Source organism: Ixodes scapularis, unplaced genomic scaffold (genome assembly GCF_016920785.2).
Source record: "Ixodes scapularis isolate PalLabHiFi unplaced genomic scaffold, ASM1692078v2 PGA_scaffold0__279_contigs__length_252992795, whole genome shotgun sequence".
NCBI classification, from domain to species: domain Eukaryota; kingdom Metazoa; phylum Arthropoda; class Arachnida; order Ixodida; family Ixodidae; genus Ixodes; species Ixodes scapularis.
In genome coordinates this window covers 175,765,205-175,790,690 of record NW_024609835.1, presented here as the reverse complement: position 1 = coordinate 175,790,690, position 25,486 = coordinate 175,765,205, and the positions used below count along the sequence as shown (strand labels likewise).

Here is a 25,486-nt window from a genome sequence, read left to right as displayed (position 1 = left end):
GCGCCATTTGAGTTCGTGCACGCAAAACAACCGACATCATTGCTCGACACAGTACTCGAGTATACTCCAACTGAGCCCCATACAACTCTCCTCGATGACCTCGTATCCCGTGCTGAAGACTCGCGTCGACTGGCGCGACTTCGCACTGTTCAACACCAACAGGAACGAAAAACCCGACACGACTCCATCCACAAAAACGTCAGCTTTCAACCTGGAGACCTTGTCCTCGTCTCGTTGCCAACACGCAAGCCCGGCCTCTGAAAAGTTAATGCCTCATTACATCGGCCCCTACCACGTCATCGCTCAAACAACTCCTGTCAACTTTCTCGTGGAACCAGTACAAACACCCACCGATCGCCGCTACCGCGGCCGCGCACAGATTCACGTTTCCCGACTGAAACCTTTCACCCTCCGCTCAACGGCCCCCTTCCTTCCCTCCGTGGCCAGGTGGCCACCTTTCCTCAACCGGAGGAAAAATTGTGAGGGCGCTTATGCATAGCACTGCCCACGAACATCGTCGTCGTCACTTTTGGCTGTGGGTGGGCCGATCGGCATCGACAGCTGATTAGTGGCACCTTTCTTGGGAAAGGTTCCATAGCTATCAGACTCTGATAAAAAAAACCGTCACCTGACTGACCTGTCTCTGTCTCACAATATATATATATATATATATATATATATATATATATATATATATATATCAGCGTGTCGAACCGAAAAAATACGGGTTCGGTTACGGTTCAGGTTCAGGTAAATTTATTTTGTTCCGGTTCAGTTCTGGTTGGATTAATTCGATCCGCGAACCGGTTCGGAAATTATAAATGACAAATTGCAACATCAAAATAAATTACAAATAAAACATCTGAAATTAGCACATACGAAACGGGATACATCGTAGTGTATGGCTCAGGGATTTCTACCAGGAATGGTTTCTTTATGTGCACTCAAAGGTTACCTCACCGACATTTACGCATTCGGACTTCTTCTAATTGGGTCCGACGCAGTAGCTGTAAAATCCGCGACCTCCTTACAAACCCACTTACAAGTAGAACTCGCTAACTGTCCCGCCACCACGGCGTGTAAGCAATTAAATGAACAGTGGGGAGAAAATACAGCTTTCTTTATTTGAACTAGCCTTCGGTAACTCAAATTAGACTCTTAAAGAAGTTTTCATTAAAAATACGGAATATGAAAAACCCTTCACCGAACGCAACGCCAGATGGACGTAATAGGATAAATATTAAAATAGAAGAGTTTGCTGTCTCACAAATATGTTAGCTTCTAAGTGCCTATACGAAACCGGATGCATTATTATCAAACTCCACAGCCTTTTCTTTTCTCATTCCGATGGAAGCAAGCTTCAAGAACTCACGCGTTCTGGAAACGTGTTATGAAATGAGCACACAGCAGCATTTAGGATTTACGAGATTGTAGGAAAATGAAATCCCGTGACGCGATTTTTTTTTTTTTTTGTACAGCCTTTTAATTTTTTTTTTTCTTCCGTGCAAGCCGCGACCAGCGCAATACTGGTTCCTATGTCAAGATTCATGGATGCAGCGTTTGTCAAGATTCATGGATGCAGCGTTTATATTCCTAAGACTGAGTGGAGAAGAAAAATATGTAAGCGAGGTGTGTGTCAGTTGACGGCACTTAAAAAACAAATGGCATTGATAACACATTCATTGTCAACAGCGCGTGGCCGAACCGTTTTGACATGAGCCGGTAACCGTTATTTTTTTCCGGTTTAGTTCCGGTTCGAGTTCATCGCGATAACAATATAACGGTTCAGGTTCGGGTTCAGTTCCGGAAAAAATACCGGTTCGGTTCCGGTTTTCGGTTCGGCTCGGTTCCGGTTCGACACCCTGATATATATATATATATATATATATATATATATATATATATATATATATATATGTATCAGTGTGTCGAACCGAAAAAAATACGGGTTCGGTTACGGTTCAGGTTCAGGTAAATTTATTTTGTTCCGGTTCAGTTCCGGTTCGATTAATTCGATCCGCGAACCGGTTCGGGGCGCTGAACCGGTTCGCGAACCGGTTTGGAAATTATAAATGACAAATTTCAACATCAAAATAAATTATAAATAAAACATCTGAAATCAGCACATACGAAACGGGATACATCGTAGAGTAAGGCTGTGTAAGGCTCAGGGATTTCTACCAGGAACGGTCTCTTTATGTGCACTCAAAGGTTACCTCGCCGACGTTTACGCATTCGGACTTCATCTAATTGGGTCCGACGCAGTAGCTGTAAAATCCGCGACTTCCTTACAAACCCACTTACAAGTAGAACTCGCCAACTATCCCGCCGCCTCGGCGTGTCAGCAATTGAAGGAACAGGGGGGAGAAAATACAGCTTTCTTTATTTGAACTAGCCTTCGGTAACTCAAATTAGACTCTTAAAGAAGTTTTCATTAAAGATACGGAATATGAAAAACCCTTCACCGAACGCAACGCCAGAAGGACGTAATAGGATAAATATTAAGATAGAAGAGTTCGCTGTCGCACAAATATGTTAGCTTCTAAGTGCCTATACGAAACCGGGTGCATTATTATCAAACTCCACAGCATTTTCTTTTCTCATTCCGATGGAAGCAAGCTTCAAGAACTCGCGCGTTCTAGAAACGTGTTATGAAATGAGCACACAGCAGCATTTAGGATTTACGAGATTGTAGGAAAAAAAAATCCCGTGAAGCGATTTTTTTTTTTTTTTTTTGCACAGCCTTTTAATTCTTTTTCTTCCGTGCAAGCCGCGACCAGCGCAATACTGGTTCCTATGTCAAGATTCATGGACGCAGCGTTTGTCAAGATTCATGGATGCAGCGTTTATATTCCTAAGACTGAGTGGAGAAGAAATATATGTAAGCGAGGTGTGTGTCAGTTGACGGCACTTGAAAAACAAATGGCATTGATAGCACATTCATTGTGAACAGCGCGTGGCCGAACCGTTTCAAGGACGGCGGGATGACGGTTGTAGCTTCTTGAGAGGGGGCGCAGGGTGACTTTGTGTCCGGGCCGGCAGCGGTGACCTTTATAGACGATAGCGTACAATAAACGAAAGTTATACGCGCAAACCAAAATGCTGTCTCCAAAAAAAAAAAAAAGAAAGAAAGAAAGGGCGGCACGGTCACTTGTGTGCATGCAGGCATGCATGACTCAAACCTGGAAGGGAACAATGTTAAACCTAGAAGTAAAAAGAAATACAATGGATATCAGAACCTGGAAATAAAAGAAAAGTTGATGGTCCAGTTCCGGCCCCAAACACAGTACCACTGTTAACAACAAAATCTAAAAAAAAAAAAAAAAAGTGTTTTGATTGCTGTTGCTATTCGTCTGTTAGCATTTTAATCGATGCCAGAGTACCGGAGCTTTCATTTATCCCTTGTTTAATAGTGTTAAATCGGTAAATTAGGTAGGATTCACGCTGTTCACGTTCGCGATTTGATTTAAATCCAGATATATATATATATATATATATATATATATACATGGTGATTTTTTTTTATTCTTACACATTTGTTTAAAAAAAAACGTCAAAGCTACACCAATGCGGCTTGTGCAAGTGGGTTATACGGCCAGGCGGACATTATATGGGTGGCTAATCTTCGCGATAAGTCGGATAATTAATTAAAATTCATTAATTAACGTTTTAATTAGTGAAAATAGACATATAGTTCTAATTAGAAACTTGCTGAGCACCATCGCAAACCCCTACATCAACTATTTTTAGCAGGATATAATGCCAGGGCAGCATTTTACGGCGTTCTGTTAAAACGCTTCATTTGGACGCGTTTCTAGATTTCGGGTTCTTATCGGAGCGCATTTTTGCTCCCGCGGTCCTGCTCCCCGGTGGTCGCGGCGCGAAGCCACCTCCTCGCCTCCCTCGTAGAATGGAGGGAAGTACGGCGCACGTGTGTTGCCATGGTGTTGCGCGTCTCAGCCACTGGGGGGCAGGACCGCGGGCGCGGTGATGCGCTCCGATAAGAAACCGAAATCTAGAAACGCGGCCAAATGAAACGCTTTTACAGAACGCCGTAAAATGTTTCCCCAGTATTATATCCTTCCAAAAATAGTTGATTTAGTGGTTTTCGATGTTGTTCTACAAGTTTCTAATTGAAACCTAATGTTTATTTTCAGTAATTAAAAAGTTCATTAACGAAATTTAGCCTCCTTATCCCAAAGATTAGCCACCCACATAATGTCCGCCTGGCCGTATAACCCACCTGCACGAACCGAATTAGTGTAGCTTTCACGTTTTTTTATAAATAAGATAATGTAAGAATAAAAAAAGCACTCTGTATATGTATACATATAGTGCGATTTTTTAACATCAACACATTAAAAACGCGATAGATACGCCGATGCCGTTTTCACAAAATATTTGGGGGGCTCCGCGGGCATTAGATGAGAAAATAAACGTCGCAGTACGTTCCCTAATTAACAGTGTAATTGACCATGTTGAATTTTCAAATTTAAAGGGGCTCTGAATAAACTCTAGCCCAGCTAAAACAAATTACGAAAAGGTGAAGAATTGTGGGTTATTCATAGCTAAAAGTCTGCCTTTCGTCGCCTGATTAAAAAAATCGCGCTGGACAGAGCGCAAGATGTTATGCTTGCGTAGTCGCTTCGGACGCACCGTTGGAAGTATGATGCTGGAACATCCACCAAAGGCACGCTGTCAAAAGTGTGCAAGCTTGTTCATGCTGAATGCGACAGCAGTTTACGAGGGTTGTAACTTCACTAGAAAATTAAATAATACATGGAACTCCCATATGAGAAGTTCTCACTAACACACACACATGCCATCACCGACATGCCATGTCAAAAACCCCTAAGTCACTCTCCACTTTCCCTGCCCCTGCCGCGCGTGGTTCTTGAATCGGGGGAAGAAAGTGCAAAACTTGATAAATAAATATCTCAAAGTCCCTTGCTGTTTCGTGAATTGTTTTGACTGGGTTAGGCTCTAATAATGACTGCCTCTAAAACATCAAAAGTAAAAGAGGTAATTTATGAATTTTAGTTAACTAATAAAAATGTTGCCAAGGTTATACACCAATGTAATGTTTGCCGAGTCGCACGACACACTGAAGACTGCGTGAACCGGGCAGTGAGCCCCTTTTTTTCCTAAAAACCTATTTGATTAAAAAATATCACCGGGTATAGCTGACATAATATTACAAAGGGATGCTTCATTTCTCATTTCACTGCAGATCACGTGGTCCAAAATTTCCCCGGGAAAACGACCGGGACTGTCAGAGCACACTTACGTCGCAAAAGCAACATGGACAATGAGCCTCAAAAAAGCACAAATAGAAAAATTAGCTACATTGTACGTCACAGAAAATATCGTTATCTAACTTGTCATTAATTATTTTAGTTTGTCATTTCTACTATATTTATCAAATGAAATGTCTCCTTTTATTGCGAAGATAGCTTTTATTTTCCCTGAGAGTATTTGTTACCTTTATTGAAGAATAAAAGCTTACTGTAAAAAACTGTTAGCACTATCCTTAAGCTAGACGATCGGGGGCAATTACGCCAAGTGTTGGAAGCTGCTAATGCAAAAGCATGCACATGTCTCTGTTTTCAAAGTGCACTGCCACTTGCGTGCTGCCTCATAGGCTAGTAGACAAATTACGTTTGCTGGATTATCCAGTGTTTTTGTAATGCAGGCCTCAGCGCAACCATACGCTGTTTCAGATATCTGCATCCACAGCAAGCAAAAGGACAAGAGGCAAAGGAAACCACGGCTAATAGTGGCGACATAAGATGCTCCGCCTTGCATAGTCACATTCAGCGCAACTCAACTTCTGAACCGCACAAGCGAAGTGGTGTTATGAATAGAAGCTCGCTCTGGAATTGGTTGGAGAAATCGGCGCCTTCATGTAACAACCTCAAGCTTTCACTGAAACTGTTTCATGGTGTAGATTTATCTTCCAAAACTCTAAGATATCTCAATTCACGTGAAAGAAGCTTGACAATTGCAACAGCGAACACGCCAACACAGTCGATCGAGAGTTCCACACTGTAAAAAAATCGACGTAAATATTACGTGTCTTTCCCTTGCCGAAAAAAGACGGGCACGCTCATTGTTTCAGAATACAAGGTTGCCCTCATACTTATTTGCCGCGAGAGCCGAGCCTTCCAGAAAAGCCGAAATCCCAGGAATGCAAGCATGCGCAGATGAATCATAATACCCTTGGCGACAAAGGAGACGTTGCTTGAGATAGTTTCGGTTTTAAACAGAAAAAGAAAACCTAAAGTTTAGATAAAGTTTAGATTCACTAAATTTTTTTCAATTGTTACAAAATTATTATAGTGAGATTGTTATTAATGATATATATTAATTTGCTTAGTTTTGTCTTCAAAAAGAAAAAAAAAGACGTCTGAAAACTGCGCAATACCATCGCTACTGCAATCAGCTTCCGTTCCGCCGCCGTTGGTGTTCCGCAGAGTTCGAGCATTGCTTCCTTTTTACGTTTTAGCCGTTTTAGCGGACATTTAGATATCTTACTTACGAATACCGTGATCAAGAATAGCAAGCGATTACTGAGAGCTGGGAGACGCTGCGTCTTACCAACCCAAGTAAGTGGCAGACAGTCATGGCCGACTGGTGAAAGCGGCGGTGAGGAAGTTTCTTCTGTTTCTGCGGAGTGCGCCTCTGTTTCAAACTGTGTCGTGTACCGTGTGCTTGCTATAAGCTATGCTTGATTCTAACTATGCTCTATTCGGTGTTATTTCGTTATTTGAAAAGAGCGCATCTTCTTCAAAACCTATGGCTATCTCCGCAGAGTGAGAAATATTCGCGTGCGGCGGAACCGAGGGCCAGCCGGGGGCCTGTTCTGGGCGCCATCCTACGACGCTCGTCCGACGACGCTTTTGTGGAGCGTTCAAGTGCAGTCTGACGGCAGGTAAAGCAATCACAGGTCATGCTAGTTCTGCCGTGTGGTCCCAACAGCCTCTCGCCAACGATTTGTTTTATAAAGCTGGAGCGAGAAAAATGTTACAGGAGCGAGCAGCATGACTTCTTGCCTGTGCTGATGCCTGTGTCATAGAGACGCGCGGTCTCTTTGCGTATGCCGAAGTAGCACGCTTTCTAAGTTTACGCTTGTGTGATGTAAATAAAGTGAGTTTGGATGTCACGTTTTTTAGTCGCGGCGAAAGCCGCTACAAAAAGTAGAGCAGTTAGAAAAAGCAAAAGCATGAAAAAAATGCGAAAACAACTTGAATATACGATGGAGTTGAACTCGCTCTGTATTCTTTCTGTCAAAGGATATTGTCACGGGTGGTGACCAAAAACAATAAATAAACAAGAAGAAATAAACGTTTATTGTGGCGAACTTGTGCCAAAAAAATAAAAAAGGGTACAAAAGGTAATAACAGAGCGTCGCGGGCGTCGAAGTCGGTGTGACAGCAGAGTTGAACGCTGGGGCGAGACTGGCTGCGGCTTGCCCGCGGAGCCGCTTTTGTACACACGTTGGCTTCTGGAGCATTCGACGTAGAAGGTTCGACGCGTAGAACATTCTGACCTCGAATCAGCTAGACGGTTCTCGATTTCACCAGAACATCACATTACAGTGTTAACAAAAATGCATAGTCGCGGCCAGGAATCGAACCCTGGCCCTTCGCGTGGGAGGCAAGCGCGATAACCGTTAGGCTACGGTCGCGCTGCCTACTTGGCGCGCGGCAATATTAGCCAATAGTAATACATCCATTACAAATTTCGTACCAATTTGTAACGGATGCAGTACAGCGTATACCCTGCTCTATTGCTTTTATGATATCTGGTAATGTGTAAATATATATGATAGTTTATATCAACCTTTTATGGCCGACCGATTACATTAAATCTTTTCTCTAAAGCTCGAAGTTATATAAAAAAGTGCTCATCATAAATTAGGCCGCACCACTGAATGTGTAACAGCGTGCAGTGATGTGATTGCTGCGCCAATTGCGCCAAACTGCGCCACGGGGCTAACCCTGCTACATCCTGCTACATTTTGCCAAAATATTAGTAATCTGCGCCAAGCCTGCGTCGAAAGACCAACTTTGGTCGCCTTTCAAAATTGGAACTATATTGAATACCGTAATGGACACACCTGAGCTAGGTGGCGCATGCGGCCGCCCGACACAAAGTACCCTGCATCAATCGTTCATCCGGTCCTTGCGTGGTTTTTAACTTTTTACCGCCGTCTCTCGTTTCGCGCTCTCGTTGCTCTTGTCGCCTCGCATCTTTTTTGAAACTTTTTCAACGATAGACGCGGGCATCTGCGGACATCCCGACGCTAGCGTGCTAGGTACCAGCCATGACATCATCCTGTGAAATGAAACCACGTTTTTGCGTGGCAGGATTTACTTTGTGAGCTGAAGCACTTGCTCCTAAAAGCAACGGCCGTGGGAAAACTATTTGGTCCCTGCTTGCCAGTCACCGTGGTCGTGTGACGTCGGGTGTTGCCGTCACCACGTCGCTGCAGATATGGCGCTTTCTAAACTTTAACGTAAGGACCGCCCCAATGTTAATCAACATTCCTGTTCTTGTTTAAAACGCTCCTACAAAAATCCGTCTAGCTCAAAGACTGCTTTGCCGAAGTACTGATTACCTAGGTTTCTCTAGGTAGGCTTTCTTTCGAGGGAGACCCCGGTACATGAAAAATCTGTCGCGAAAAAAAGTTGGTGAAGAGAAGTGAGCTAAAGCAAAGAAGGCAATGTCTGCACGCTGAACCCGCACAACGCACTTGTTTGTCTCGAGTTCAGTCGTTGCACAAAGCGTTTCAAGAACTTCTTGACGTTGGCTCGTGATGTCTTGCATCGATGCGCTCAGGTTCTTTTTTTTTTTTTCTTGTGTGTGTGTTTAGCTTGTGCTTTGCCAGCCGGTCTGGCAAACACCTGCGGCTAAACTTTTTTTTTTTCCCCGTATGCTGGACAATTACATTTTGTGTACAATTTTGGGAACTAGTTGGCGACGGAGCGGAGTGGCATGGTTTCGATCGAACAGCCATCTTCTCTCGCGCGACAGGCATAAACAGCTCGTTTATGCCTGTTTCACAAAATTTATCATCACATCCCATCTCTCCGTCTGAAACTAATGCTCGAGCCCTCTTACCGTTCATCCCGTCTCGACCATATTCACAAGGTAGGCGTACCTAATTTTAACACCTTCAAATTCAGCACCTCGTTCATACCTCGCACATCGACTGACTGGAACCACCTTCCCGCTTCTATTGCAGATATTAATGATATTTCACTCTTTAAGCAATCACTTATTAACAGCACCCTTGGTTGATTAATTACGTTTATTTATTGTTTGCTCACTCCCCTCTAAAATGTACTCTGTACCTTGAGGGTAAATAAATAAATATCGCATTGCACTGCACTGGTCACGTGTATCAACAGTCAAAGACAGCTTTCATTTATTATATAACTAGTCAACCTAATGGTGTGATATTTTCTACTAAGCTGGTAATTTTTAAATAAATTTTAATATGTGCATTTTGGCTCTTATTTACCTATAGCGGGCACATATACATTTCTCATTTAACTGAAGCACTGCAAAATGTGTCATGTCATGACACATTTTGGTGGTCTAAATTGACTATAATTTGTTTATTGCGGCGAGCAAAGTGTTCTTGTTTGCCCAGCACTTTAAACAAATATTTGTATTTTGCTAAGAATATCTGCTCCAAGTCCCTCTTTTGCCGCTCCGAAAGCCACTTTCGCTGCTCCAAAACACTGTTTTGGCTGCTCCGTAAAGTGCTTCAAAACGGCTTAGGCCAATCACATCACTGAGCGTGTGACTTGTGTGCATGTTTTCAGCAAAAGAAAAGGATGCATTCAAAAAGGGCCAATCATTTTCTTTCCCCTGTGTTAGAGCTTCTTTCAGGTACACGCAAATTGCGGGTGTATACGTCTAAAAGAGTGGAGTTGTCATTTTCCGCAGGGCTGCAGGCCTGACTCAATTTGGCTAGCAGGTTGCAACCTATGGTAACCTGGGGAACTGCATCACAAGAGTAGAAGTGACGTCCGCCCACTGATCTCTATTATGGGTGGCTGGATGGTGCATCAAGCAGACAGGTGTGAAGCCACTGGAAATAAGCGGCTTGCCCCGGAAGCGAGCGCTTGACAGGTTTTTCAACTCTCCGAGTGCTGGTTCGAACAGCGTTCAGGGCGCTGGGTTTTTCTTGTCCTCCCAAGAGAGCCTGCTTGTTGCAGAATAACAGTGCATGCGGACCCGGAGAAGTCTCATAGGAAGCCATTCGATGTGAAAATTTTGAGATTCTAGTTTATCTATACTTCGTCTCATCCGACGATGGACTAAAGGCCAAAGCCACGGGCCGCCACGTCCAATCAAGTTCCACGCTAAACTATGACACGCTTAGCATTGATCCGGTTTGGACGAATAATGCTCCGAATCCAAAAACGCTGCGCCATTTTTAAAGCTTTGGCACCGCAAAAAGCCATTACGTCGTGGCTTTCTTGGGAATAAAAAATTGTTGAGTCACTCATAGCTCGATACGAACCACTGTCCGCCCATTCACATCAGTGATCCGAGACGCGGGCACCGATACGTGCATCGAAGTGAAATACCACGCAATGTCTAATTGGCTCGTGATTGGATCTGGCGGTTCGTAGCTTCTGCCTTTAGTCCATCGTAGGGTGAGACGAAGTATAGTGTGCGTACGTCCCACGTTCAGATGCCTTATTCTTGGGATTTAATCCAGAGCTAATCTCTACAGCACACTGGCACGTGCGGAGAAGCGCACTGAACAAAGCAAATCCATCGCAATGGTGACTTTGCGAGCGCTTTGAAAGGTTTGATGGGCGTAAACGACTTCATTTTCGCGAGCTCAATATTTCATACATTTTATGAAGTGTTAGTGTTGGGAATAGTTTGCAGGTACAAAATTTCGCAATCAGGAGTAATGTTCAATGCATTCGTTTTCATGGGGTTACTTTTTTACATGACCAATTTTGATCAATTTCGATAAACTCGCAAAAATTAAGTCGTTATCAAATAGCGTATTATACTAAAAATATAAAATAAAATTTTTATATTAGCACAGAACTAAAAACGGCCATTTGCAGATGTTTTCGCTGTGGCCTTCATCAAGCCATATATGTGCTTCAAATGTAGCAGGTGCAACCTTGAATCTGGAAAAGGCTATTGTTTGGCACACATTTTCTTTATGATGCCTAAGGTTTGAGGTAATAAATGTTGTGCCCTGCAATGAACGCTGTTACCTGTAGCATAGCCCTGGGCATGTGAATAAGGCACACCACCAATGTCTGACATATCATGCTTTCAGAAATTATATTGTCCAATTTTCCTCACCCTTGTGTCAGGAAGAAGTTGTTACTATTTTGCCATCCTCACACAGTGGTCCTTTGAGCGAGTTATGTGATGTTATATCATAGGGTGGCATAGGGTAATTTTCTCTTCTCTTTTTACGCAGGATGTATTGGCACACCATCATCACAAAGGAGAGTGTACAGTGAGGCAGGCTCGAAATTTGAATAAAGTGATAAGTAGGATTTCAATTTCTGTTTTATCAATTACGTAAAGTATACTGATTATAATTTTTGTATGCTACTCATACATACTTTCAGTTGAAAAATGCAACGCACGTTTTCTTTATGGCTTTTCTCACAGTTTCAGAAGACGCTGGTACATCATTTTCACGAGGAACGTTTGGAAATAGAGCTGCCGAAGATTTCCTCGTAATTGTCACGTACATAGCAGCAAATCAAAATGACGAGTTTCTTAGTCAATGTTGAAAACCGGCAGTACATTATTTTCAAGAGGGAAGATTTGGAAATGATTCAATTGTCATTTTCACGTCTATGCTCGCAACTTGAAAATGCGGTGCCTCTTTTTTTGTGCAACTTTTCCCACATAAACTTATATCATGATTGTACATTATTTTGACGAGAAATGTTTGGAAATAGAGCTGCCAAGACTTTCCTCGTAAGTTTCCCGACTCATTTTTAAGAGTGTATCTCCCAATGGTGGTGCCTCTAAATTATCATCAATTAGGTTGTCAACGGCTTTTCTTAACATTTCACGAGAATGGAGCTATTTGCCATGAAATTTCACAAGTTGGAATCCAGCCATTCAAAAAAACACCTTCGAAAAGTCAGCTTTTTAAATGCAGGTACCGATTTTTCTGTCCAATTTCGACCGTTCTTTCCATTCAGAACGACTGACATACACAGCGTCCCAGATTACTTGCACCGTACTTAAACTGCACCGGAGCGCTCTGCAGGAGGGAAATCAACTGTATGTTGTTAGAAAGCGTCTTGCGAAAGTGCACAGATAAATAACTAAGATTAATTAGCTAACCTTTTAAATATCCTTTAAACGGCCGAGATGTCAATTGGAAAGTGGCAGGGCGCATTGAGAAACACCCAATTAAAATGTTTGCAACATGATACGCTTTCGCGCTTTTTTTCTGCCTTTAAAGGGGTGGGGAAACGAAATTTCAGCGATCATTTTCTAGCTTTAATGTGTTGCCTGTTGCACCCTAACCTCAAAAACACCAGTCTTTCGTTGAAAGGCACCAGAAAACTAATTTTAAAGCTAAATAAACGATCTTCAATGTGCACCTGGTGGATGCATGCGGAGCCTATTTGGGAGGTAGTCTAGCAACGTTGTGGAATCTGCTACGTAGTCGTGACGTAGCAGATTCCTTCGGAGCAGCGCCGCTCTTTGGCATTTCAACGTTTTCCTTCTTAGCTTTCCTCCTGAACTCACAAATCGCGCATTGTACCAAGCGGTCCAAGAAGACGGAACGGAAGGACTCCCCTCTTTCTCGCACCCTCGTTCGTGCAACCGGAAACAGCCATTCTCCCCCTAGCAGATTAGCCCGTCACTCAAAACTCGAACAAAAGTTGCTTTCCCCACCTCGTTCAGCACTGAGCTGACAGTGTTGTGGAAGCTACGTGCTCCTTGGGCCAGCCACACGCTCGTCACCCCGCGGGTACTTCGAACGGCTCGGTTGTAACGCGCTGACGCTATTGACACCACCACAACGCTGACAACGCCACCAAAGGCAAAGCTCATAATCACGCTAGCCTTGCTACGTCACGAACGCGGGGAATCTTTTCTTTCTGTTTTTGTTTGCGCCGGATATCCCATGACGCATCGCGCTCTCCGTTCGCTTCTCTTCGAGCGCTTCCTCGAGTGCACCGTTTGGAACGAAAAATATAGCCAATCGTTCAAAATACAAACGTGCGATTATCATTTACGGTTATTATCCGTCATGCTTGACTCATTTACGAACGAAATATGAATATTTCAATTTTTGTTTCCGTACCCCTTCAAAGAACGCACTATCGCGGCGCGCCCGCGCGCCGCAATTGTGGAAGCGAGTTGTCATGCGGTATTTCTAGTATTTCGCGGGCGTTTTTGAAGGCTAGTAAAAAGGACCATGCAAAGTGCAAAGTGAGGCGCGAAAACCTCTCGCTTCACGGCTTCTACTGGCTTCAGAGCGTCGTCCATCGCCAGTTTCGAGTAACGCGACCCTGAATGCTGAATGCGCCCCGTGCGTGAATTTCGTGTGGTGCTTTATGGATCAACTGGTGGGTAGCAGTACATATAGCATGTGAAAAAAAATGTTCCTTTGATATTCGCCGCTTGTGATCACCCCCACCGAGAGTTGCGTAAAAGTTATAACTACATTAAAACCTTAAAGCGAAACAACCTAATAAAAAACGCGATTGTGCACAATTATTTATGATAATTATGCCTGAAACAGTGGTAAAATACAGAACAAAATCATTCAGCAGTTGAAGACACAGAAAGAAAGGGACAAGGTTCAGCTTCAACTCAGCTGCTACGTCTCTTCCGTCCCACACCTTAAATACTCGAAACGTGTGCACATCCAACCTCCAAACAAACAAAAATAAAAATAAAGTTCACAACAGTAGCGCGTGTGCGCGCGCACACACACACAAGCGCGCACGCATACACATCATTGTCCTTCCGAACATTTCGGACATTTCTCCGTCTATCTTCTAAGGATTCCCCAACATCTTCGTTGAACACAAACCTGTACCCCATTGTGCACACGGTACACGATTGTTTTCTACACACTTCTCTGGCTCTAGTGCAAACGAAGTTTGGTAGAAAATAAAGCCAGTTATGATCTGCTTTTCGCGTCCCCTGTTATACGATAGATATGGAAACAGAATATGGATCTCCGAGTTTGTGCATAAATGAAAAATTACATTTCTAGCACTGCTTTAGCATAAAACATTACCCTGCTGAAGTCAACTAATCTCGCTTCTCTTTTATTCTTTTGAATGAAAATAATGTTTAGTCGTTTTATGGCGGCGTTTCATTAGTGAAGATACGAAACAAATTACAATAATATAGCGATTCGAACCGTTATTGTTTTCCCCGCGGAGCTGAACCGATTGACGTAAACCTGAACCCCAACCGAACCAATAAAAATTTTGGTTCGACATACTGATTCTCAGTCGTCTGCAAGAGAAAAAAAAAAGGTATCAATTGGGTTGTATAGTAGCCCTTTAGGGTGAAACAAAGTATTGTCAGCAGTTGCCCTAATACACAAGAAAACGTAATGTATAAATACCACTGGTACAAAGCAAGTACCAATTAAAGCTCATCTCAAAGCTTAGATGTAACACGTGGTAGTACGCTGACGGCAGGGATGGGCAAAATACATGCAAATATGTATCGAAATACAAATACAAAATACTTCGTCAAAAATGTATTTAATTACAAATCTAATTACATTTCCAAAAAAGCATTCAAGTACAAGATAGAAATACAACCAAATGTGTTTGGTCTCCAAATACTTTTCTAAATACATTCCTCAATATTTGCGTCAGCGACTTCAGGGCACCTGCAACGGGTTTCTGGGTATCTCATTTTAATTTTGCATCGCACACTCGAAAGTTAGTGTGCGAGGCTCTAGTAACGCAATAGAAATATAACCACAAAAAATGTAATAAGCTTGGACGTCATAGGTGAAAAAAGTACAGAGCTCCAAGCAGCTTTTTTTGTCGATTACATTTTGGTATAGACCAACAAAGAACCGAAACAACCAAGGCACGCAGCACTAGCTAGATACTTTTTTATTGTTGCAACTCGCACCAGTTACGAAAATCTGGACGACCCGTGCATTTAGAATTTTCCAGGCAAAAATATGGATGGAAATCAAGCTGAAAAGCATCACTACTTGTCATAGGCACTTCTTTAGCCAGTCTGCCTGTGAACGTCGATTTCGCACTATTCTTGCCCTGGTCTAGCACCGTAATCACGAAGTCACTAAGCGCTTGAGCTTGATTGAGAAACACTGCATTTGGTGCAGAGCGTAGTTTTCTTCCTGCTCTGGACAGTGACAATAAATTTGAAGGATGTATTTTCGCCCACAATATTGTATTTAATTACAATTGTATTTGAAATACCCACGTTTTAGTATTTAAATACACACATCAAATACATTACCCAATTTGTAATTAAATACAAATGCAAAATACACAAAGTATTTGAAATACTGCACATCCCTGGCTGACGGTATGCATTGCATAAAATGCTGTCTTTATAAAAAAATAAAGCGCCTCGTCATACAGAGGAAATCTGCCGTTTTCCTTGCTATCAAAGACCTTGTTTTTGAAAAAACACACAAAGAAACAAACTGATTCAATAAATATGAAGCGTCATGTAACAGAAAACTGCTTTGCTGTCGCGACAGTCGCCGTGACGTTTGCACTCGAGCTGATTGCCGTTGCTTCTTTTTCTTTTAATAAATGCAAGTGACTAGGCACAACAAACAGACAGGGGCAATACAATAGTGAATCAAATTTAGGAGAGGGCTAGTTTTCGCTGGGCAGCACGTGTTTTCGCTGATTGCCGTCTGTGGACCAATAGGGGACCAGCCGGTAGCGCCGCACAGCGACTTTTGACGGCATACTGCATAAAACGACTACGAGCCGACCTCAGGGTGTTCGTTCTGTCTCGACTGCGCCGCTTCAGCATGAAGTACTGTGTGCTGATCTTCGCTGCAGCAGCGCTTCTAGGGCTCCTGTGCCCTCGGGTTGAGGCGAGATGTCCGAGCAACGAAGGAGTCTTCAGCGACTGCTCCTTCACGACCTGTACGCCGAGTGAGTGCGCCGACCAAGGCCAGGAATGCTGCCCTAAACCCTGCGGTGGATCCTGGTGTGTCGATGGTAAGAAGCACAAAGAGCGTGACTCAGCAAAACGGCAATTTTATACTGCCACGTGGATGCCCGCTTCAAGATTCCATGCCTGCACTAAAGGTGTACCTATCCTTCGGGTGGTTTTGACTGAGGTGGTTAACCGCGCATTTTCATTAAGTTGTGAACTTTGCGTACAGGATTTCGATTGTGCGCACTGCTCGCCGACTCGGTGTAGTTCCGCTGTGGCAAAGTGGTAATTGGGTACTTTTTATGTACTTACTGTATAAACTGGTGTACTTTTCTCGTAACTTACCAGGTCTTGGGTTCAGTTTTTTTTTAATTTGATACTACGAAAAGTTGCTTTCCTGCATTTCTTCTTTTCGTGTATCTGGCGAAATTAGAATGCGGCTACACTTACGCAGAATGGATCAAAATCACGGGAATCGTAAGTGATTCTGCGGTCCAATCATTGCACGACATTAACTTCTTACATGAGGCAAACTAGAGGGACGGTAAATTGAAACTACGTCGATATGAGCTACTGGGTACGGCCGTAAGGACCACCGCATTTGACATCTTTCAAAATTCCCGCTCCAAAGGTACAGACCTTATACATTGAGCACCCGAACGTAGTTTTGCAAGATGTTTTATGTCTCTTTGTTTCGAAGCTCAGCTTGGAGGTAGTAGCCTAAACACAAAGCAAAACCGGAGGCCGTGTATGTTATTCTAGCCTGTTTTTCGTCTGCATGCTGGTTTGAGCTCGCTCTCGGATGGCTTGCTGAACGCAAAAACCCTAAGCATCAATAGTAAAGGCTAGCGATCACCGATATTAAATTGACAATGGCCGCCTGGGAGCAAGTTTACAAACCAGTCTGCAGAAGGCGAACATCTGGTATACGGCATAGGAAATGCACAGACGCGGTTTTTCATCTATTCAGTATTTAACCACATCTAAGTTGAGCTTTAAAAAAAAATATACAGAATTTATTGCGAAACTATATATGTTCGTGTGCCCAGTTTTAAGTGTGTGCGTTTACCGCACCCAGTATATAAAGCGGGGACGTTCCGTAGGGAAGATGAAGCGGCTTGGAATCGGTGTAGGCGGACCCCTTGAAAGCCTCGCCCACAAGAGCTTTTCTGTATACTTCGTTTAGCTTTAGTCCGGATGCAGCCAAAGCTACATCTGGTGTGCTTCTGAGACTGCTTGATTAGTCTTTAAGACCAATCAAGCAGTCTCGGAAGCACAAGTCGCTAGGCCTTCTTTGTTTATGATTAGTTTAGCGATGACAGAACACGTACAGGGACATGACGACCACCAATGATGGTACGCTTTGGACGCTGCATGATCGATCTGGTCAGCTCGTAGCGTCGGCTGCGTCTGGGCTTAAGGTGATCTCTCTGCGTTCTCGCAGACCAATATTTTTCATTGCGTGGTTGTTTTGCCGAAATTGGATAGTTGGTGTCGTACAAGATGAGCTTGTTAATTTACTGAAGTTGATATTACAAAATGTTTATCGTCCAGCGACAATGGACAGTTTCGTAACTGAGGTCACCTAGTAACGTTGGTGTTGCATATTTGTGAACCGTCTAACGTTGGTGTTTTTTCGCAGGTGTTGAAGACCGGTCCCTTCAATCTACCCCGGTGTGTCCCCAAACTGTCCTGCCCGAGGGCGGATGCAACGACCCCGCAGGGAGCATCACGTGCTCGAATGTCTTTTGCGCCGGTGTCCCTTGCTGTATGGACGCATGCGGGAAACCATACTGCCTGAACCCATCCAGTGAGACCGTCTCGATCTAGAGCTTACAAAAGGATAGTAAGTTCCCGCTTTTAAGCTTTTTCAGCTTTTAACAATCGAGTCCGCCTAGCGACGGCCGTTTCATTTTCTCTTGGCCTAGCGCTGCCTCCCCTTCAACTCCCGCTGATGTCGGTGATTCTTGAACACTCTCTACTCTATATGCAGGAATGCGAGGATGGAGCTGTTTTATGGTGGCACACATTATTAGTCTTTCTAATCTAAAGTGCACCTGGAGAGGTAATATGCAGCGCAGACGTTAAAATAACCGAAAACTATTAAAAATGCATCGGTCGATACCCTCCTGTTTTGTACCAATCTTGAAAGACAAACTTTGGGCTCCTGCACAAAGATGTTCAATTCAACGCATTCTGTTTGTCGTAATTACCTGTATGGCTGTTTTACTACCAATTGGGTCTTTCTGCGGCGAGATTGCTATTCAATTTTTCATTTTGGTCAGGCGCAGATGCTGCGTACTGGTTGCGCTAGAGGTAGCAAGGCAAGTTGTTACGTCTAGTTGTGACACTTGTAGTGCAACCCACTGTTTTCTCGCTGTAAACCGCCTTTGCCATTTGACTGCAACTGTTTTCATTACCATGCATAGTACCCAAGCATGCTACTACTTAATCCGGGAATAGAGTTCATTGAGAGAAATGTAACTTGGCTTCCTATCTCCTGGGCAGCGTCTGTGATCAAGATTCTCGGCATCACCTTCGCGTTCCTGGCGCAGGGATTGTCTCAGGAAGAGCTCAAAGGACGGACGTGGCTCCAGCGTGCCCCACTTTAATAGCACCGGTGCAAGGAAAGAAAGTAAAGACGCTGCCACGAATCTTGCTGCAATCTTTTTGGGACAGATAATTATATCTTCAGGACTGAATAAAAACGAAAGTTATTACAACAGTGTGTGCAAAAGCGTCCGGAAATTTGACTACTGTTTCACATTCCTTGATTCCAAGTTCTTACCCTGGCTCTTTCTTTTTCAGACAACTGGAAATATTTGCGAGTGAATAGGATCGAAATAATGGCGGTCATTTATTTTTAGGTCGCCTAATGTATTTTTGAGACGGTGTATGCAACAGATAATGGAATCTTTGTTATTTCTCTGCATAGTCATTTCGTAAAATCCGGAGTGGCCACACTGCGGCTCCCGAACTGTAGTTTCGCCACACGACCAAGATTACGGGTTCAAGTGCTGCTCGCGGCTCCCTAGTGAGCGTTCCCCTCTTTCCCTTCTGCATCTTGAAGACAAATTTTTCTAGAATTAAAAAGAAATCAGGTCTTCAAGCCTTGTACTATTCACTACATACGCTCAGCTGGACTCCATTTTGGCACATACAAGTCTAGTGGCCGTGCTTCCTTTATTGTTCTAGAAAGAATTCTGAACCGTAGACGCATACCAGGCGTCAGGAGCAGAGGCTAATAAACCGTGAACTAATTTTTGCTTAGGGGTTCAAAAACCTTTCTTTTGCCTTGATATTTGTTTTAGAACAATTATACTTGTCAATTTTGGAAAGGGCTTTTTCCTCTATCGTTTCTGGTTAAAAATAGCCCTACCCAACACCCTTTTCTTTGTGCGTCTATCAGAACTATTGTTTCTCCTGCGGTTCTAGCTGTATATCACTTTGGCCACCCTTGTTGTGGATCTACACATTTCTTCAATGTCATCACCCCTGCATGTCCGCTGCAAAGGCTTCTTTAGGGATCTATCGAAACCACTGAAATACTGCTGTTGCAAGTGCCTTCCGTGTCGCAAACAATAAAAAAAAAAAGGAATGCTGGGTGCAAGACAGTGTTGTTCACGCTCCCCCAAACAGGAACAAAGGCTAGTTCCTCGTTCTTTCTTGAAATAAGTTCCCGTTACAAGTTCCAGTGGTTCGAAAGGAATGCGTTCCCGTTACGTCTCTAAGATCAGAGCGTGTCGTTGCATTGTAACGTTGTTAGCGCCTATCGAGGCTTCCGTAAAGAGAGCTACAGGTTCTACAATTAATGTTACGATGAACCACACAGACGCTACGAACAAACTCAGCCAATCCACTGCTGTGAATGTATTCCCTGACTCTCACTACGCGTCAAGGGCGTTGCTGCCCCCGTGCACAACGAGAAACTACAACGACATTTCGACGCTTATTTCATGGTTTACTCGTGTTCCAGGAAGCATTATCACATCAAACACACCATTCTCTTGTTGAAAGAGACACGAAAAGGAATTTTAAAACGAACTAAACGATTAGCAAAGAGCGCGCTAACGCCTCGTTTGTAATGCCCGTCTAGGAACCTTGATTGACAGGTAGAGACGATAACTGTCTCGCCTCCGGCCACGATGAGAGAAGAGCTGAAGGAGGAACTCTCCCCTCCCCGAGACTCTCTTTTGTGTGTCCTAGAAGTCGATGCTGTCCCTCTACAAGATATAGAAGATTCAACCCGTCACTCAAAATGCGTACAAAAGCAGCTTTGGGGTCACTTGCGGTGGCCCGATCGCTGGTGGGCATCGGCTGCTTTCAGCGGATCCTACGAGCCATCGGGGCCGATCCAAGGCTATGTGAATGTCACGTGACTTTGGAGAGGGGGCAGAACGACGCGCGGAAAGCGTATCACGGGCTACGTTACGTCCACAGAGTGAAAATGGCTGGGATAGCTCGCAGCGTCTGCTGCGTCCGGATGTAAGGTCCCGAGACAAACTACGTCACGATTGCCGCTGATGTGACGTGCTTTCCGCTGGCTGCTCTCCGAGCGTTTTCCAGAATTGGTCGTTTATAACTAAAAATACAGCCACCATCAGGCTCAATATACAAACGTGCGATTGTCATTTACGGATATTGTGGATCATATTCAGCCTATTTCTGAACGCGACGGGTACGGTTCAAATTTCGTTCAAGTATACCTTTAAAGGGATACTACGACGAAATTTCCGCGCTTATTTTTTGGTCTATATGTGTTCAAAGGAGCAGTATCACATCGGGCACATCAATACCTTGTTAAAAAAGACACGAAAATGAATTTTAAAACGAATTAAATGATTAGCAAAGAGCACCTGGTGGATGTCGTTAACGCCTCGTTTGTAATGCCCGTCTAGAAACCTTGACAGGTAGTGACGGTAACTGTCTCGCCTCTGGCCACCACGAGAGAAGAGGGGAAGGAGGAACTCCCCCTTTTCCCGAGAATCTCTTTTGTGTGACCCAGAGGTCACTATCGTCCCTCTACAAGATTACAGAAAATTAACCCCTCACTCAAAATTCGTATAAAAGCAGCCGCTTCGGTGGCTGGAACGACTTGCACATCTTTTCGAAATCAGCCTCGCCGAAGCTTTGCTCGTCCCGAGACGAACTACGTCACGATCGCGGTAGATATCACGTGCTCTCCATTGGCTGCTCTCCGAGCGCTTGCCAGAGAGGGCCGTTTATAAAGAAAAATACAGCCACCAGGCTAAAAATACAAACTTGCTATTGTCATTTACGGATATTGTGGATCATATTCAACCTATTTATGAACACGATGGGTACATTTCAAGCATCTCTTTAACTACCCTCTTCTGCGGTCCATCGCGGGGGTAATGGAGCGCGTCTTGTACCGGGTTGTAGAGCACGGAAACAAATAAAAGAAAGAAAAAAGGAGCGCCTTCTTTTTGTGCTCGCGTCTTGAGCTTCGTTTTCTTTCTTTTTTTTTTTTTTTTAGTTTTAGAGAAAGGTTGGTGAAGTTTCTATAAATCGACCTTGGGGTAGCGGTCTAGCCGAAGGTGGATAAGGAACGCAAATATAAGTCGAAATTTAGAAATATTAATATTAATGACGCAATGAGGCTTTGACGGAAATATCTAGGATATAAGGGGTCTAAAGGAATTGTTGACGCCATGGGGTATGAAAGCCCGTTCAACGCCTATCGGCTAAACCAAACTGTCTCGTAACAATGGAGTCTTTGTCAGTGTCGGAGTAGGAACGGCTGCTGCATACATCATACCAATATAAGTATTTTCCTGCTCGCAATCGCCAACAACATAACAAAATTTTTAATACAGCCAAAATGTTAAAAGATAATGCTTTTAGGTTCTTTTCATTACTGTGATAACATTGGTCATGTACTAATTTGGCTTCGGCAATAAAATCATCGCACTAAACATTAACTTTCGGGTTTTATTGGGTCCTATTGGTTGTTTTAGCGAAATGTTATTGTGATTCGTTAAGAGTTTATCTGGCCCATGTAGTCTCATTTGTGAATGTTCATAGTTGCATCGGGTGCCGCATCATTACCACCCCGCATTTCTCCTATTTCTACTGGATATATTTGCTTCTGTTTCAAAGGTTCCTAAAGAAATCCGAAAAATGTTCGTTTATTGTCAGACCTATCATTTGAAGACGTGCTTTTTCGTCACAAATCATCGCGTGGCTTTAGGTGTTTGCAATCAATCCTTGTCCTTGTTGCCGTACATTGAGCGGAGAAGGAGTACGTTGTCCAGAGTCGGTTGGTGCGAGCTTTTCTTGTTGAGAAGAGAGGATCTACTTCAGACCAGAAAAGGCCCTTTTGACGCTCACTTGGGTAGGGTTGCCGGGCCCTCGATTGCCACCACTGCCAGCTGGTGGAGCTCCGGAAAATGAAGTGTTTCCCTGGTCCAAAACTCCAAGACGCTAACGTCCTTCTTAGCTAGAGGCTTTTTTTTTTTTTTTTTTTTCAACGATTCGAGAAGTTGTTTATTTTCGTCGCTTCTCGGCGAGACATGGTGCTGAGTTTTGAAGGAGGCTCCGTTTCATTGGCTCACTCGGATCGTGGCGTCGGCTGTGGTTTCGGTGATAGAGAACCTCCGAAGACAGCGCGCTCTCTGACGACGCACTTTTGGCACCGTTTCATTGGCTCACTCGGATCGTGGCGTCGGCTGTGGTCCCGGTGGTAGCGAACCTCCGAAGACAGCGCTCTCTCTGACGACGCACTTTTCGCGCCGTTTCATTGGTACCTTTGATGTTAGTACCTTTCCTGTCGCCGACGTGTTTTCGTACTTTTCGTGTCGCCGACGTGTTTTCGCTCAAGGACTTTAAAGGTCGACTGAACTATGCGACATATAAGGTTTTGGCCTTAATAAGTAGCTACACAGGAAAGGATGTTATCCAGCAGTCACTTCTTTGTTTTTATCATGAACGCGACCAACGTAGTTGCCATGGAAGAGTTGATCACCGATGTCTGCATTGTGCACTTCAGCCAAGTGCCATAGAAATCACCCATCGTCAGCTGCTCTCTTTGGAGGACCTTTGTAGCTTCTTCTGCTTCGCTTAAGAAAAGCACGATTCGTTCCGCATTCTGCCAGTCCTTTTCGGTAAAGTGTAACTCCTTTTCCGAGGAGAAAAGATCACCGCAGAACTCTTGCAGCTGGAGAAGTCGCCTCAAGATTCGAAAAGCTGACATCCATCTGGTACTGCAATCAATTATCGGTTTCTTCATCTTCAATGTTCTTACTACCGGCATCACTGCCTACCTCCTGAGTTTCTTGCAAAGCGTCCTGCTCTTCTTGATGAAGTCAGTGAGGATCGCTTCCTTTAGTGCGTCATGAACGGCGAGCTGCAGTGTGTGGGCAGCGCATTTCATGCCCTGCAACAATGAGGTGTCATTGTCGAGTGTAAGGGTGCCTTCAAAACTTCCAAAGACGGTGTCATGCGACACTCCGGCAGATTCTACACTTTTATCTAAGTCTTCGTTTTTCGAGTCGGAGGATTCGGATTCTTCCGCAGAACATTCTTTCAGTAGTTCTATACCAACTTTACTAAGTTGTCCCCGCTGTCTGTGGTAATGCCCGACTTTAATATCACTTGCCCGACTTTAATATCGTACATGGACAGGACTTGCAGCACTTCAGATTTTAAGTACTCTGCTGTGTGTCGGTCGTATAGTTCTTTCATGGCCATTGTCTGAAGCATCAGCTTTCCACCTTGTACGTATTGTACGTTGATTCCTAGAATGGCACGGTCCAGGCGCGTTGCACTGTCCATTTTCATGGAGATTAGGTGGTCTTTTAGAGAGCGCGAGATATTATCTCTCGCTGGTTGTGCTTCCTTATTCACCTTAGCTCGTACGTTTTCAGAGTTAATAGATACATTTTTTTGAAAGCCTTTCAGATTTGAATCCACAATCTTCCAAAGTCCGCTGTCGTCGATTAACCGAAATGGGCGACCGTTCTTCGTCGCCAGCTCGGCGCATCTGTCCATTAGAGTTTTTGAGGTCATCTTTACTACGACAGCTGGAACTTGTGCGAGCGCATCCCTGATGCTCGGCTGATAGCGTGTTTTAGGTGGCGGTTCGACGCTATCGTCACGACCACGTTTGCTGCTTGATGGCCTTTCCAACTCAAGTAGGGCATACTCGTTTCTGCGACACCTTTGTATATAACGCTCCAATTGTTGGCAGCATGGTTACCGGACATCACCGCCTTGCAGTCTTCCATCTTGCGTACCAACTGGTTCAGCTGCAAGTAGTACTTGAAATATAATCTAAAATGATTTTCCTTGCTTCGTCTTGCTTCAACAGAGCATTTGAGCTTCCCGAAAGGAAAAAAAAAAAACGCTTAAAATTATATTGTTTATATTTATACGTCTACATTGTAACACTAACGTTTATACAGTCACTATTCTTATTTTAAAGAAAGTGGGAGGAAGAACATCCAGAGACTGAACACTAAACCAATACCCAGGGACACAATTTTGGTTATCTTGCTTGAAACAAAGTAAGCAACCATATGATTGTAACAGCCGCAACAAAATCACTACCAAGCCTATGTATAACACCGCATATATTGGGGACTTTTAGCAAACCGTTGCCGTGTTCCGCGTACCGCACTACCAGAGCCGTGTATAAAAATAGTTTGGTCAATGGGAGGAGCGGGCGGAGCCAGAGAGTGCACCAGACGCAGATAAAAGGCTGGACATGCTTTCTTGGCCAACCAGAGGCCGAAAATAATCCCCTAGTGGTGGTAGCGAGAAACAGTTTATATATGTGCGTAAGAGTTAAATGTAGTAACTCTTCATTGTCGAAAATATGGTGCACGTGATGTTTCGATTATGACCATGCAAAAATAGGTAAGAACCGAATGTGCCGCTCGAACTCTGTTTTGGTCAGACGGGGTCTGACCGCTGGGACCCCAGATTCCCGGCCCTTGGCGCATGGTGTACGGATCACGTCGATAGTTCTGCTAAGTTTTGATTTTGCATGACCGTGATGGACAAATCACGTGCACCATATTTTCAGACACCGAGAGTTACTCCGACGCATTTATTAATTTTGTTTCTCGCGACCACCGACAGGGTATTATTTCCGACTTGTGGCCGGCTGTATTCGAATTTGCGAAGACGCCCTTGAACACGCCCAGCCCGCTTTCGGCCAATGGCGCCTCTTCATTTACCTCCTATACTTCTCAATGAATGGCCAAACTTCTCTATATACGGCTCTGCGTACTGTCGGAGCCTTTGAAGTATGCTTTTATGCGCGAGGCCCGCGGTCAAGGTAACACCCGGGCGCGCGCTTAAAGGGATACTTCAA

At 44.0% G+C, this 25,486-nt stretch overlaps 1 protein-coding gene across 1 annotated transcript; it reads left to right on the top strand.

Annotated features, from left to right (window-relative positions):
- The first annotated feature begins 16,018 nt into the window (after positions 1–16,018).
- On the top strand, positions 16,019–17,979 carry LOC121833337 (keratin-associated protein 9-1-like). The gene is made up of 2 exons (XM_042286554.1): positions 16,019–16,211; positions 17,792–17,979. The coding sequence occupies exons 1-2, from the start codon at positions 16,019–16,021 to the stop codon at positions 17,977–17,979; spliced, it is 381 nt and encodes a 126-aa protein (XP_042142488.1).
- Positions 17,980–25,486: the final 7,507 nt, after the last annotated feature.